At 42.6% G+C, this 16,821-nt stretch overlaps 1 protein-coding gene across 1 annotated transcript in view; it reads left to right on the top strand.

Moving 5' to 3' along the window:
- The window catches only part of EPG5 (ectopic P-granules 5 autophagy tethering factor), a 90,327-nt gene that overhangs the window by 68,224 nt on the left and 5,282 nt on the right, over positions 1-16,821 (top strand). Inside the window, exons 23-34 of the mRNA XM_068108534.2 lie at positions 2,509-2,631; positions 5,206-5,372; positions 5,631-5,852; positions 6,002-6,125; positions 6,255-6,393; positions 11,703-11,868; positions 13,070-13,229; positions 13,326-13,468; positions 13,757-13,913; positions 14,534-14,728; positions 15,011-15,224; positions 16,558-16,694. Of these exons, the coding sequence (XP_067964635.2) occupies positions 2,509-2,631; positions 5,206-5,372; positions 5,631-5,852; positions 6,002-6,125; positions 6,255-6,393; positions 11,703-11,868; positions 13,070-13,229; positions 13,326-13,468; positions 13,757-13,913; positions 14,534-14,728; positions 15,011-15,224; positions 16,558-16,694 (1,947 nt within the window). The remainder of the gene's footprint in view (positions 1-2,508; positions 2,632-5,205; positions 5,373-5,630; positions 5,853-6,001; positions 6,126-6,254; positions 6,394-11,702; positions 11,869-13,069; positions 13,230-13,325; positions 13,469-13,756; positions 13,914-14,533; positions 14,729-15,010; positions 15,225-16,557; positions 16,695-16,821) is intronic.

The raw sequence follows: 16,821 nt of genomic DNA on the forward strand, positions 1-16,821 counted from the left end.
AAGCCTGCATCGCTTTGTGGAAAGACAGGCTTGCCAGACTCGAACAAACCCCAGCGATGGAAATTCTACCTGATGAAAGCCTTCCCACATGAGCTAATTATTGCAACTGGACAACACGGAAGTGCCTTAACAGACTTAGGGCTGGTGTCGGTTGTTCAAAGGTGTCACTAAACAAATGGGGATATACAACCAGCCAGACAACTTGCGAATGTGGAACTGAGCCACAGACCATGCAACATCTCATGCAATGTCCATCACTAGAGGAACCCTGCACTGTTACAGATCTTGCTGTAACAAGGCGCAAAAAGGCTTGTTCAACAAAGGCTTGTCCTTGCTGTAACAAGGCTTGTTCAACAACAAGGCGCAAAAATGTGTCCAGTTTTGGCTCGGCCATGTATAGACTGTCCGTGGACACGATAAGAAGAAGAAGAAGAAGCCAAACATAACGGTTCTCATTTTGTCAAACTTGAGAGGGGTCCCATGTACACCATTCTTGATCGGTGTTTTCCTGATGGTGGACTCATGAACACTGACATTAGCCAATGTAAGAGAGGCCTGCAGATCCTTAGATGTTATAACCTGGTGTTCTTTGTGACCTCCTGGATTATTGTACACCTTGCTCTTGGAGTGATTTGGATGACCTCTCCTGGAAAGAGTAACAATGGTGTTGAATTTTCTCCATTTGTACACTATCTGTCTGACAGTGGATTGGTGGAGCCCAACATCTTTAGAAATTGTTTTGTAACCCTTTCCAGACCAGTGAGCATTGACGACTCTTTTCAGAAATCTCTTTTGATCGGGACATGACACGCTTCCACAAACCTGTGTGGTTGAGACCAGACTCTGATGGTGACGAACAAAGCTTGTTTTTCATATAGGACAGGGCCATCCAAACTCACTCCTGATCGGCATCCCATTGATTGAAACACTTGACTGTAATTACCGCCGCCACCAAAGGAGGTTATGTTTTCAACCCTGTCTGTTTGTCTGTCTGAACAAGATATCTCAAAACGTAGTGGAGGGATTTGGACGAAATTTAGATTTTGGTTCAGGTCTGGATCAAGATACGACCGATCAGTGGGATACAAAACATAAACTGTTCACTGGCAGAGGAATGCTCTCTACTGAGTGCCGTTCTCGTTTGTTTATCTGGTTGTTTGTGAACAAGATATCTCAAAAAGGTATGGATGGATTCGGACGAAATTTGGCAGAGAGGTAGTATATGTGTCACGGACGAAATGATTAGATTTTGGTGAAGATCCGGATTCCGATCCGGCTAGTAGAAAATTTTAAGTGATTCTTCACCATTGGGAGATGGGGCCAAAAACGATACATAGCAGAATATCTCAAAAGGTTGTTGACAGATTCGGATCCGACTAGTAGAAAATTTTAAGTGATTCTTCACCATTGGGAGATAGAACCAAAAACGATACATAGCAGGATATCTCAAATAGTTGTTGACCGATTCGGACGAAACTTGGTGGACCGGTTGGGTGTGTGACGAGGACTATTCGTTTCGATTTTGATGAAGATCTGAATATGGATTCGGATACAAGAATTATTTAATTTTTAAGTGATTCTTCACCATTGAGAGATCGGGTGAAAAGCAATATATACCATGATATTTTAAGAAAGTTATGGAAGAGTTATGACTAAACTTGGTGGACGAGTTGGTTTGGTGACGAGAACAAGCCGATTAGATTTTGGTTCAGGTCCGAATCCAGATCCTCCCTATCAATGGGATACAAAACGTAAACTGTTCAGCCTGGCAGAGGTATGCCCTCTACCGAGTGTCGTTCTAGTTACCCCTTTAATTGAGCTGGTTAATCTACATGTTCAAATTATTTTTCCGACAAAGAAATTGAATGTTGGATTATTTTCATCAATAAATAACTGAAAACGTAGATTTTCTTTGTGTGCTATTTCTTTAATCAGGCCCTCTCTATATATTATTGGGATTTAGATGAAGATCTGATAGATGAAGATTTAGCTTTCACGAGCCTCTATCTTGTATCCAAAAAAAAATTTTTTAAATCACATTCTAGGCCAGATTTATGCAGAAATACAGAAAATTGTAAAGGGTTCATTAACTTTTTCTCACCACTGCATGGGCTAGAATAGCTGTGTGCCATTATAGTAGCGTGTTCAGTTGACGATGGTATTTTTGTTCAGAATGAACCCGCAAGGGCGAGACTATGCGCCCAGAACAAATTCAGACACAAAGTACTGTACTGCAAAACTGCAGGTTCGTTTTCCGATTGACATTCAAAATATATAATTCAATTGAAATTAAGTTATTCGTTGATCATAAACTGACGTTTGCAGACAGAGAGACAGAGAGACAAAGTGAACCAATTGCTTAACCCTGCTCCTGCTTCATGCGCGCGTGGTAATGAGAATGCTTATGTCGCATTCCTGATTCTGACATCCTATGTACCAGGTAGCTTAGCTACTCATTCCAAACGAACACCACTAAACATTTGCAATCATGTGTGTGTTGGCTGACAGGTCTGGTTGGCTTGGATTGCATTAAATGCAGAGGCTTCATTTGAAGAGAACCCCCAGCTGCGCAAATTTGTCGAGATGGAACTACAGAAAGACATGAGAATCTCAGCAGATCAAGCTCTGAAGGCATTTACCTCATTTCTCCTCGTGCTTTTCACTTTGCTTCTTCCATAGTGTCATTTTGTGTTTGATATATATATATATATATATATATATATATATATATATATATATATATATATATATATGTATATATATGTATATATATGTATATAAAAAAAAATTTCTTGCACAAGCTTCATCGAGTATCAAGGGAGGCACAAAGCGCCCCTCGGTTTCTATATATGAAACGGTTTCTCTGCATGCAACTTTAACATAGGGACTGAAAATTTGTTTCTCGACTTCTACCGAATGAAATCGGCTGCAAATTTCAGAAGTAAATGCTTTGTACATCGAGGTAATATGTTCCAAATTTCAGAAGTAAATGCTTTGTACATTGAGGTAATATGTTCCAAATTTCAGAAGTAAATGCTTTGTACATTGAGGTAATATGTTCCAAATTTCAGAAGTAAATGCTTTCTACATTGAGGTAATATGTTCCAAATTTCAGCAACGTCTGTTTCCACATTCTTCAGTTTTATTTATAAAACCCTCGAAATCACGTTGGTGTCCGTCCGTCCGTCCACCCAAAATGTGTTTGTGCTCATATCTCAAGGGCTATACATTGAAACTGGCTGAAACTTGGAATATATATTGGCCAATACATCCAATGAATGGCTTTCAAAACAAATTCCACTTAAGTGCCATCGTTTTTGCCCACCTAAGTGCCAAGGGGTGGCCTACATATATAGGTTGAAATACATTTACTTATTCATGCAGCTGTATGAATCAAATTGACTCCCCTTTATATGAACTTTTCTGGAGCATTACTTGGTTCCTCCTAAGAACACAAGGGTAGTACAGCATCCACACAAGATTTTTTGAATGTCCCTTCTTTTCTATAGTTTGCCACATGGCACATACCATATAAAGGGGCCTTTTCTATGCCCCTGGCATTTTTCCCACGAATACATTTTAACTTGTAACAAACATTGGTGTGCTACGATATACAGTTGTGGCCAAAAATATTGGCACCCTTGCACTTTTTTCAAATAATGCACCATTTCTTCCAGAAAATTGTTGAAATTATATAATCTTTTGGTATCCACATTTGTATTTCTTTGGTTTGCAGTGGAACAAAACAAGAAAAGCGGAAAAAATTAGTAAATCTTAGTTTATTCCACACAGAAATCCTAAAATGGCCCAGACAATATTATTGGCACCTTTTAGAAGTTGTTAGAAATAATTAGATTTCGAGCAGGTGATTCTCCTTTATTTTGGAACTGAACTCACTTGTGGTGAGTTGCAATAAAAATTTACCAATTCAACCATTTTGAATGGAGAAAAGGAGTCGTTCTGCTGTTTTGTCACTGTGTGTACCGCAATGAGCACGGAGAAAAGAAAGAAAACCAGAGAATTGTCTGAGGAGGTCAGACACAGGATTGTAGCCAATAATGGACAATCTCAAGGCTACAGATCTATCTCCAGAGACCTTGATGTTCTTGTGTCCACCGTACACAATGTTATCAGGAAGTTTAAGGTCCATGGCACTGTAGCTAACCTCCCTGGACGTGGCCGCAAGAGAAAACTTGATCGAAGATTGCAGCAAAGGATTGTTCAAATGGTGGAGAAAGCACCTCAATCAACTGAAAAACGGATTCAAACTGACCATCAGACAATGTACGACAGTTTCAACTCGCACCATCTGTCGCCAACTCGATGAAAGGGGGTTCTATGGAGGACCACACTGCTGAGAGAGAGACGAAAGAAAGCCCGACTGGAGTATGCCAAAACGCAACTGAACAAGCCAAAATCCTTCCGGGAGAAGGTCCTGTGGACAGATGAGACCAAATTAGAGCATTTTGGTAAAGCACATCATCTCTATGTTTACAGAAAACAAAATGAAGCTTTCAAAGAAAAGAACACCTTCCCTATGGTCCAACATGGAGGAGGTTCAGTGATGCTTTGGGGTTGCTGTGCTGCCTCTGGCACTGGGTGCCTTGAATGTGTGCACGGTATCATGAAATCAGGAGATTACCAAGGCATTTTGGAGCGCAATGTTCAACTCGGTGTCAGAAGGCTGGGTCTCTGTCGAATATCATGGGTCTTGCAGCAGAACAATGACCCCAAATGCACTTCAAAAAGCACCCAGGAATGGTTTAAGACAAAACGCTGGACTGTTCTGAAGTGACCAGCAATGAGTCCAGATCTAAATCCCATTGAACACCTGTGGGGAGATCTGAAAACAGCAGTTGAGAGAAGGCAACCTTCAAATCTGGGAGAACTGGAGCAGTTTGTGTATTGAAAAAGCTTCCAGACCTCACTCCAAGATACAATGCTTTATTCAAATCGATATTTGGCATCCTACACAACAGGCAATAATTGCTCCACTCCCTACCTGGATCTCTACCTTTTTCCCCCTATTTCAATCTCAAGCTCAAAACGAAATATAGATTTTTATTTATTTATTGTATGTGTTGATATTTTAATTGCTGTTTGGCCTTAGGATTTCTTTGAAAGAAAATATAATTTCTCGTATTGATATTTGTGTGTTTTCGAATCTTTGTTTTCATTTGGTACAATTTACTTAACTTTGTTAAGGTGGCACAAAGCAGGCTGAAGCTCCAGTACGTGCCAACTGTACAGAGGCTTATGATCTACCGCTGGTTGCACCAGGCACTCGCCACCCCTACCCAGCATCCCTTGCTCCCGCTTATCTGGCAGAAATTCTTCCTGTTGTACTTGCACCGTCCTGACAAGGAGAATGGGTAAAAGCTCCCTTTATTTCTTTTAAATGTACTAATGTAGTATGAGCACAAAACTTATCTTGCCACAATCCGTTGTCGCTCCTTCTTTATGATGACAAGTCCCGTATGATTTAACAGCAACGCAACCATTTTCCTTGATTAGCAGGTGAAATTGCTCAGTGCGGGTCATTGTCGAAATACATTTTCTGTACATTAAGAACACCTGGCAGCTTTTGAGGGGCACATGCAATCCCCCGGTGTGCACCGATTGATTTGCAGATTGCCATACAGCGGGGCGATTGGCTGGAGGTTTTTTAAGAACTCCGTGCAGAAAGCCCTGCTGGATAATGCGAAGGAACGTCTTGGACAAATAGCAGAGTACCATCACAAAGCCATGAAAGCCAGGCCTACCATAGGTCGTCAAGATGAACCAGCGGCAGAGGAGGCGGAAGATTTTGTGGTGATTTTTGTCTCTCGTGATCAGCACAATCGTCTTTTTCAGTACGTCGGTGCCAGCAGTTCTTACGATTCCCATCGTTAACACTTTGAATGTTTTGTTTAAGAATTTTGATTTGATAAAGCATTTACTGTGACGGTTCCCACCGATTTCTGCCAGCTGTTTCATGAACCGCCATGCATCTTTTGCACAGAATTTTCCGAACCTTCAAATGTTGGTTGGATAATGACGATCTCCAAAAGACGGATCCTTATCCACCATCATTGCCAGCAATCTTTGCCTCAACCCGCCTCGTTCGGGTGTTCAACAACGAGCAAGTAAAGGCATTTATTTGCATTACTGTGATTGTTGTTGTTTAATGATCAATTGGATGTGGAGAGCATTTGTCTAGTGTTTAACATTGCGTGAAGGTTTGTTAACAAACTCCTGTATTTCATTGTTTGCAGGATCTTTGGCTGGAGTTTGTGGATATGGGTGCTTTACACGAACACTCGATACTTGACCAGGAAGCCTGGTTAAGTCTATGGTTCGGCTCTGGGGTCCTTAGCACGGCCCACAACAGTCCCACAACAAGTCTTGAGAGCGGTAATGAAATACAATTGTTTTGCAATACTCTTGATTACCTTTTTAGTGGTTTCATTTTAGTGCTTCTCTGGCACAGGTTGGTGTTACGACCTTTGCACTGGTCACTCGCTGACTAAGGAAAGCTGATAATTTATTGTAATGAGCAGGCCTCAGGATCCAACCTCTTTGTTCGGCCATTAATTATAATTAATTCCCACTTAGGTTGACCTTTTCATTGTTTTCATCCAAGTACATCCCTCATAAAGCTGAGATCACAGGTTCAAATCGAATGTACAGTGTTGATTTGTGCATCGTCTGCTCACGTCGTTCGTATACGAGGGTAGCTGAAGGTTTACATGGGACTTTTATTTTCTGAAATCAAAAATTACAGAAGTTGATGAAACGTCGCCTATTTTTCACTTGCACTCCCTTGTTGCATTTACACACTTGTCATTGTTGATGTGGTTGCACCTCAATGCCATTCTCCATAGAAACCTTTGGGACAGGTAGGCAGCCATTAAGGACACATCCTTTGACGTCCTTCACCATTGGTAAATTAATGGCACCCAGATGTTCAAGGTTACTGGTGTGGTTTTAATGGCTGATTTGTTGCAACTCCTCAGCTCCACTTCATTTAGTAGGTATGGCACCATTTTCTGTGTGAGGGCAGTAAGGCCATGCTCTGAAACAACATACCTGGCTGTTGTCTGCATATATCTCATCTACCTTGTGTGCTAAAGGTACGAAACCGCATCGATAGGTTTTGTACACTCAAAAAATTCCATGTCATTTAAACCGTTAAAGGTCGCAAAACACAATTGCCATAAGTTTTCGAGTCAATGTCTGAATCTTCATTTCTTTTTTTTTACATGGTGGGGACAAAGAATGTCTCTACTCTGTTTTGGTTTACTTTAACTGTGACATGATATTGTCGCATGTCTACCCTGTAGTGAAGACCTCAGGGCGACAGATGACCAAACGAGCTTTAACTCCAAGGCGTATACCCAACTTTGGTGGTACCTTGTGCACGCGTAGGGGGTAGTGGAGGGCAGCGAGGGCTTACCTGCACGGAAGGACGAGGCACGGGGGGTTATCCGATCCCCACAGACAAATAAAAGTACAAGACAGTCACGACAAGGAAATGCAATAAATAATGATTTAATGAAAATAATACCCGGATAACACAGAAATGAATGTACGGTAAAATCTAATTTCCTATATTGACGGACCCTCCGACGGACTCGTATACAACACAAGGGGATGATAAATGAAAATAAATGCGTAGTGTGGTGCGTTGGCTGATACTCTGCCTGACGTCTTTCACCGGTCCCTGAACCACAGCGCAGGAACTGCACAAGATGGCGCGCAGTCGCACCCAGAGCAGCCACCAACCCGTAAAGTGGCGGCAAAACCCCTTCCTCCTCAGCTCATTCCACGCTCCGCAAAGCTCGGCAATTTCTCAAGTGCACAGCATGAAGCGCAGCCGTCACGAAGCCAGCACCAAGGAGAGTGTATCAATTGTGACCGCTCGCGATGAAGGCCAGACCAAGAGAGAGACAATATGCGACCAAACTCCACGTAGCCCAGGACGAGGGAGAGAGAAAATGGCGGGACGTGTCCTTTGTACTCCTCGGTCTTGTTTTGACGATGACATCACACTCTCACCAATCGTGCAGCGCCATCGCATCGCCCCAACCAATTGTCCTTTGCAGCGTGGCCTCATGGCCACACTTGGCGCCCATCGAGAAGATTCAAGCTGGGTGGTGTTAGTGGTAGTGTCCAGATCCAGTTGGCGATCCGTTATTTAATTTAGGTGCTGATCACATGGCTGGTGGTGTAAATGCTTTAAAAGAACGAAGGGAAAACTACAGAGGCATTTACACACAGGAAATCTACCCTTATACCCTAACTAATTAGCATAACTCCACCCCTCGCCATGGAGACACAGAACGCTAACACGGACATCCGGGCCTGACTTAATTACATGAGGGTTTCTCTTCGCGACATTCGGCGCACACTACCCTATACAATCATACCTGGGACAAAAAATGTCTCTACTCTGTTTTGGTTTACTTTAACTGTGACTTGATATAATGAACCCAGGTCTCGTGTTAAAATTGTCTTGAAGAACTCGTCTTCTTCCTTTGGGGAGCATACTCGGAGCTCTGTTACAATGGCAACACAAACTTACTTTTCATCTAATGTGAGATCCTTAGTGACCCACCTTGCATTAATGTGACGATGGATGACGTGTATGAACATGGAATAGGTGACGTCGAAATGACGTATGAACATGGACGAGGCCTTTCGTGCATGTAGGTCATGGGCCATAATGCGTGGCATTGCTAGAAAACAGATTCCGTGGCAAGTGTTCATTGGCAACTTTTTAAAAAACACCTTTTCCACATAAATCAACTACGCCGAGTTAAAAAATGAAAAGTTCCCTCGAATTGGTTTTCTCATTAAGGAGCTATTGGCTGGTAAACTCCAGTACGTTTCCGTCAATGCTTCCATGGCACTCGCTGCCTTTGGTGCTCCTATGGTTGGCAGCGAGTGCCCTGAAAGGAGTGATGGAAAGAGAGTGGCAATTCTATGTTTGGGAAAATTGCATGCCCAGTCAGGGTCGCCCAGATAGCTCAGATGGCAGAGCACTGGTATAGTTTTCCAGAGGACCTGGATTCGATTCCTGATCTGGGCATGTAATTTTCCAACATATATCAGTTAATTAGTTGTAATCCTGTTCATTTATTTACTTCTGTAAAACTTTCAATGATAACCGAGATTGGGTTTCAGAGGGCCTTCCTCGTAGCAGTGAATTGTAGGGAGATTTTGTGTATACCATCCAGACTCTTACATCTTTCAAAATATTGTTTAAATCGTTGAAAACGAATCGAAGACGATTGCGTAATTAGGCCACTTTCAGAAAAAACAATGTGTACACAACACCACACAGGCAGTGCCATATTGGGTAGGTGAGCAAGAGACCGGTCGGTCTCGACCTGAGTCGATCAACATCAGTGATTAGCTGATTGCCACTTACTCACTAGCGACACCTGTGGAACAAATACCGTAACGCAGCATTTGAAACCATTTGTTTGACCGTTGTTCTCTAATTGTGGTGGGTGGTTCGTGTGCAGCCACCCGGCTGCTGGTTGCATCATTTTCAGTGGGCACCTCTGCCGCTGATGCAATGCCTCTCTATAACCAGTTATCTGGTACTCATTTTGCCGACCTCGGAAGGATGACAGGCTGTCAACCACACCTGGCGTTAATTCAACGAACTCAGGACCTTAGGATCCCAAGCCCACCGCCATAACCATTAGGCCAACACCAGGTGATGTTCTCTACTTAATGTGAAAAGAGAAATACAAGAACATTGATGGTTTTTCGTCACAATATCATTATGTACTTCTTGTATTAATATCAGGTTGCCAACAAATACTCGCCACGGGATGATGAGCTATAGATTTTGGCCCACAGTCTAATATGCTGTGTGTGCGTTTTCATTGACTCGCTTCCACTTCACGAGGCACTATCAACCTGCCGTTCGTAGCGTGAAATCTGCAATTCAAATAGTCTTTCGAACAATTTTTAGCATTTAAACGAAAGAGTGGCAATTTCAGAATAGTTAACCATACTTGTTGTGTTCCTGGATGCAAATCTGACTCACAAAAATATAGGAAATATGAGAAATATCTGTGGATGAGAGGTGCTGAGTTGGTACCACTTCCTGTTCATACAAGTGAGCAATGGCAGTGGATATAACACACACACACACACACACACACACATACACACACACACGTATACTTATAGCAATAACTACTCTTGTGGTGCCGGAACCAAACAAACAATATATTTATAACAGCCCCTACAGATCCCACCCTCTCATCACACCACCCCACGCCCCACCCCACCCCAACATGTAATTGTAAAATCATTATTTTACAAATTTATTTTAAACTTAACTTACGCACTCACAAGCCCCAGATGTGTCCTTCTCATTTGTGTTCAGAAGTCCCCAAACCAGATACGGCATCTCCCTCCAACTCATTCGTTGTACAGAGGCACACCCCAGTTTTCTCTCAGGTGCTTTTCCAAGTAGTTTTGGCTTCTGTTTGAAGCTTTGTGAGCCATTTTAGGTAACGATCCTTATCGAGCACGCACAATAGCAGTTCACGTGCCCCGAAGATCACTATTTCTAGGGGCTTCTGCGCATGCACACTGAGCATTCTGAGACTGATTACATCTTTATTGAAAGTCCCGTATTCCGTGTGAGAATGAATGGGTTTCTACACTGCCACCAATGACATCCAATCTCTGCGATTTGTTGTATAGTAATCCTACAATTTCCAAAATGTTGCTGTTCCAAACATTTAATGTTTGCTTGAATGGCAGGAATTGATGGGTGAAAGAATGCTCAACATTTCTACAAATTTACAACCATTAAAAAAAAAACAACTATGTGGGAGTTGTTGTCCTGTATCAAAAATAACAGATGACTTTCACTTTGTTGACAAAGGACCATTTATTAATTACGTACGTACGGAGAGAAATGTTTGACACCAGGCAAGCAGATCTCTGAATCCCACTCAAGACTGCATTCAATATACACCCAAATTGTTTACTACACAGGGAGGCAGAAGTGAAAACTGGAACATCAGAAAATAACATAGGGATGCTGATATAATGACCCTTGGCTTCACATTGTTGCACAAGGTCAAACTACAGAAAAAACATGTTTTTGCCAGCTCAGCACAAAGAAGCAGTTCTGCCCAGCAACTGTGAAATGGCTCTCAGCCAACCTTGCACAAGCAAGCATATTTCCCTCGGCCTAGCTCAACTGGATCACATGATGCATTTACCCAACATACTCCTGACCATGGCTGTCTCTGATTGGTCCAGAGATGACAATTATCCAATTTTACCCATACGTTACACCTCCATGGAATTTTTCCAGTGTAGATTTCAGTTGCTTTGATGTTGTCCTTCTACACAAGGAACTTGATGATACACCTCAATTCCACAGCACACGTGACTTAGCAAAATCTTGGTTTTACCCACAATGCTTTGACCAGTGTCGATGTCATTTCCTCTATAACTTGCTCAGGTGAAATTATTGCACGTTTCAGCATTTGTTTTTTTTTGGTTTTTTAAATTATGTATACAATAAAACGTCCATGTCCAGCCTAGATCAATTTCATTTTTTTTGATTGTGACCAACAAGTCATTTAATTTGGTTTTCTGGCTGATCCATTAGCTTCTCTCCTCTTCCCTGTATCCTTATTGTACTTGCATTCTCTCCTTTTGTCAAACCCTGTTTATTGCAGTCCAAAATATGGTCCAGTCATTCCTGCAAGACCACAAGGTACAACAGTCACCTCTGCCTTTCCCCAACCACCACCGTGCTCCTCTTCAACCTTTACCCCCAGCCTGTCACCTCAAGGCTGAGAAGCTGGTCTGCATGGACCTCCAGATCCTCACACACCAGGCAGAGTGAGACTGCGGAACCATGTCTTACTACCTAAGGCGCTGAGATTTATCATTGCTGTGATAAAATCCTGTAGTGATAAAATAATATAAAATTCCTTCTGCAGTAATGATGATGCATGGTTAATGAGCCTTATAAAAAAAAATTTAAAAAAATGAGCCTTATGATGGTGGTAATAACAAATAGTCCAATTTTTATGAGTTTATGAATTTTATGAGTTTTCAGGTTGTCCGTCCGGCTGTCCGTCCGGCTGTCCGTCCGTCCGTGATAGGTTTTCGTCACCGCGATAACTTGAGAACGGCTAAAGGGATATTGGTGAAACTTTGTGCAGGTATGTATAATGAGGTGAAGATGAACTGATTCGATTTTGGGGTCACGATGTCAAAGGTCAGAGGTCATGTTAGGTAAAAAATACTGTTACCGCGATAACTTGTGAACCAGTGATGGGATCCTGACCAAATTTTGTACACTTATGAAGAATGAGGTAAAGATGATCTGTTTAGATTTTGGAGTCGAGAGGTCAAAGGTCAAAGTCTGTAATATGTCTACAACTCGAGAATGGCTGAAGTGATCTAATTCAAACTTGGTATGGGTATGTATAATGATGTAAAGATTAACTGATTGTAATTTGGGGTCAAGAGGTCTAAGGTCAAAGTCTGTAATAGGTCTATAACTCGAGAATGGCTGAAGTGATCTAATTCAAACTTGGTACAGGTATGTATAATGATGTAAACATTAAGTGATTAGATTTTGGGTTCAAGAGGTCAAAGATTAAAAGTCAAAGTCTGTAATAGGTCTATAACTTGAAAATGGCTAAAGGGATCTAATTCGAACTTGGTACAGATATGTATAATGATGTAAAGGTTAACTGATTAGATTTTGGGGGTCCTGAGGTCAAAGGTCAGAGGTCATGTCAGGTAAAAATGTGAGACCTTGTGAACAGCTGAAGGGATTTAAATTAAAACTTGGTACAGGTATGTATAATGATGTAATCATGAACTGATTAAATTTTGGGGTCAATAGCTCAAAGGTCAGGTCATGTCAGGTAAAAATGTGCCAACTTGGGCACAGCTGAATGGATTTAAATCAAACTTGATACAAGTATTATAATGATGTAATAATGTGGGCGGAGGCATATTAGTCGACGTCGTGACGTCGAAGAGTGTCGTTCTAGTTTTTTTTTCTACTATTTTGATTGTGCATCAGATCAGCAGCTCGAAGAGAGGCACAGCAGGCCACCCTGGATTCGGACTTCCTGGAGTATTTGCCAAACTTGTACTTTAACAAGGATAGTCAAATCGTGCTGAAGCTCCGATGTAATCAAGCAGAGCAGAAATGCGTTGGTCCTGCCAAGATCACACTGAAGGTGAGCTGGAGTGCCTTAGACCTCCGACTCCATGGATAGTCTTACCAAAAACTCTTCGCCAAACCGGTTTACCCTTCCCTTTTCTCCTTGGTGCAGTTTGCAGAGGCACAACGAGATAAGCACGTCGCAGAACGGCTGCAGGTGACGGGCAGTGAGATTGACCGACTGCAAACCGAGGCCTGCAACGCTCCAGCCCATGCGGTACCAGCTGCTGCTGTCCACACGGAAAACATAATCACGTAAGTGTTTTTGATCCACCCAGAGAGGATATGTATGGAGACCTTTCTCGTGGACGCTCGCAGTACATGGGATCCCGTCCGTGAAGCCCCGTGTGAAGGCGTCTCTATCCCTTTGGCTCATTTTGTGTGAAGTACAACTTTTTTTGGAAAATATAATTGATTCGTTTTAAAGAACTATTTGTTTTTTTGTTTTTTTATATACCCTTCTTGTCATTTTTACAAACCGCTCCACTTTTTAATCTATATTTTTTTCCTTTCTTCCTTTTGGTTCTGTGTGCTGCAATATAGTGCATTGATAAACACACACAAGAACCAGCATAGTTCCAAAGTACAGGAAGTGGGGGAAATACTTTTCTACCTCCTGACGGACTTTGTGACGGGTGAAACTCGGCGATATCCTCCAACACGGCAGTTCCTCTCCTCGTGCGTTGCCATCCTCGGTCAGGTAAAACTCGCCCTACATCAAGGAACCTATTTAATAACGTCCTCCGGTCGTGGTACCATATTGAACTGGAAAGTCACTCGATTAGAATGCATACCTCTGCCAGGCTCGTCGGTTTGTTTTGTACCACACTGATGGGCCGGATCTGGATTTGGACCTGAACCCAAATCTAATCGACTAGTTCTTGTCACCTAACCAACTCGTCCACAACTTTTTGAGATATGCAGCTGTATGTCGTTTTTGGACCGATCTCCCAATGGTGAAAAATCACTTTAAAAAATTCTAGTAGCCGGATCTGAATCCGGATCTTCACCAAAATCTAATCATTTCATTACATACACTACCTCTCTGCCAAATTTCGTCTGAATCCGTCCATAACATTTTGAGATATCTCGTTCACAGACAAACAGACAGACAGGGGTACATAACCTCCGTCCACCTTCGGTGGCGGAGGTAACAACACTCTTCGGCCAGTATTGGTCCTAGAATAAGTGGGCTCGATGGTGTGAACGACTCACTCATGGCAAATAGTAACAGTATGCTCTTTACACTTTGAGGCAGCATGTTGTGAGGGATTATTAAAAATTAAGTCAACTTTAAAAAAAAATGTTTTTCCCACCAAGGTCTTCATTGCCCCCATGGAAAGCTGCTGTTCCCGTCTGCTTGATACCATGCTTGCGAAACGGTCCATCTGCACCCTTCTGTCCCCACATTTTGAGCCAAATGCCGCGCCGACACGCTTTCCACAAATGCTCAACCGTGTAGCACACTGTGCTGCTACGGAAAGCGGTGACACGGTCTTCATGTTGCTCACCAAGGTTTGAACGGGCTCGAGCATATCGAAGAGCTTCATTGGGGCTCGGTGTTTGCAAACATGGTGGTGTCTTGGTGTCTTGTTGGTGTCTTGTCTTGTCTTGGTGTCTTGTTTTCCGCATGGTGTCTTGTTTTCCGCTCCCTCTTTTTGTGTGTTTTGTTTGTCTGGTTGATTTGTTTGTGAAGTAAATGTTAGCTCTTTCACGAGCCTCGATTCAGTATACAAAAAGATTTTAAAAATTTTAAGGAATTAACTATTTGCTGCTTATTCGCTATATCTTCCTCAGTTTAGAGTGGCCCAGTGGTTGAGCAGTACTCAACCACCCCTCGCGTTGAGGCAGAAAATAGTGGAGGACATGCACGGAGCGCTGTGTTCCTTGGGTCCCCGACCCGCCAGGGAAAAGGAAGCTCTGTTCGGCCTTCTGTGTCAGCAATGGAAGCATGTACTCACCTTCCAGTTCCCAGACCTCTATGGAGATTCACTGAAGCTGCTGCTAAATGGTGAGCTGCTCTGCACTTTGTCACTTCTAGGAGGGAGTGGGCCACGTAGTCTGTGCTGCTGGGAATGCCAAATACGTTTTCATAACTGTTTAAGTTGTAACACTTCCTGTTACTGCATTGATAACTCCTAAACCTCTGGCTGCCAATCCTATCGAATAGCCTAAAATTGCATGACTCGAGGAAAGTAACTGATAGCACTAGTACGCTACATTTTTGTGATGCAGCCATTTTTGAGGAAAGCGGTCCTTTTTGGGTTTAACCCCTTGAACCTGAGTGACCGGTTTACCGGCTGCTATTCAAACCTCCATATAGACCGGCCGCCACATGATTTATTTATTTATTTATTTTCATGGTCTAAGGCTCATAATATGAGCTTGTTTGATACATGGACTAAGGCTAATTTTCGCTCGTTTCCAAACGTATCACAAGCAACTTCCTGATCAATTAGCAGCTCCGGTTATATTCTACGTAATGTTCGGTCTGCATCGACGATAATTTCTCAGGAAGTGCGACGGAGGCCCCAGGATGGAAAAGAGCCACTGCAGGGTTCAATGAACGCCAGTTTACACCTAATGAGCAACCAAGGCCTAAAATATACCAAATGCAATAAATGTGGTAAATACTCCACTTGACTGTTTTAGCTTGTTCTGGAATGATGTTTTGGGATTTACTTCTCACGACAAAGCTAAGAATCATTCCCACAACACCAGCAAGGACCTGTTTAACCTCCGTGGTAAAAGCCCTGCTTGAGAGAATACCATATAGTTATTTGGGCGGTGCATTATAGGTCCGCTGCTGTGATCGCTGAGGCCTATCTTCACAAAGTCTGTGATGCCTATAAGCTAAAAATCCTTTTCGCTGTCGCTTTGGTCATTTTACACCGAAGGGAAAACTTGGAGGGAGGGCATGGCAAATTGTGAATATGACAGCTCTGAAGACGTAGTAGTAAACACCAACATGGTGGCCATATGATTTTTCAGGTTGAAATTGTGGGTGGAGTCAGGCGAACTGTCCAACCAATGGGTGGAAGGACAGAGGCAGGCACACAGTGCCTTTTATAATATAGATGACTTCCCTGATCGCCAATCGAACCAAGGTTGTTGCACTAAGCGCCAAATCCTGATTCCAAAACCAACGGGTGCTGGGGGAAGTGAACAGGAAGCATCTTGAGGATCGCACATTCCCATGTCAACACAACAAACGACACTCGGTCAGTGAACATGTTAACATAACTGCCCATTAGTCAAAAGGACGAAACTTCAAATCGATATAAAGTAGATCAGTAGAAATCGACGTCGTTTATTGACATGGACATTGTGTCTGTTGTCCGCAGGCTGTGCAGAACGGATACTTAGTCCGGGCTGCTGGAACGTACTGCTCAATAGTCTGTGTTCGAATCGGACTGCCAGTGAGGAATCCAGGCCACCAATCCTGGATCAGCCTGCACCTGCAAAGCTCTCGCATGCACAGGTAATGTCTTGAATGTACCCTCTAGCCTTCTTTTTAAAGTTCCTCAGTTTATCAGTTTGAGGCTAAGCCAAATGACATTGGGAGAAAAGGCATCCCTAAGGGTAGCAAAGTTGTGAAGACATGGATA

Source organism: Myxine glutinosa, chromosome 2 (genome assembly GCF_964187855.1).
Source record: "Myxine glutinosa chromosome 2, kmMyxGlut1.1, whole genome shotgun sequence".
In the NCBI taxonomy this organism is placed as follows: Eukaryota; Metazoa; Chordata; class Myxini; order Myxiniformes; family Myxinidae; genus Myxine; species Myxine glutinosa.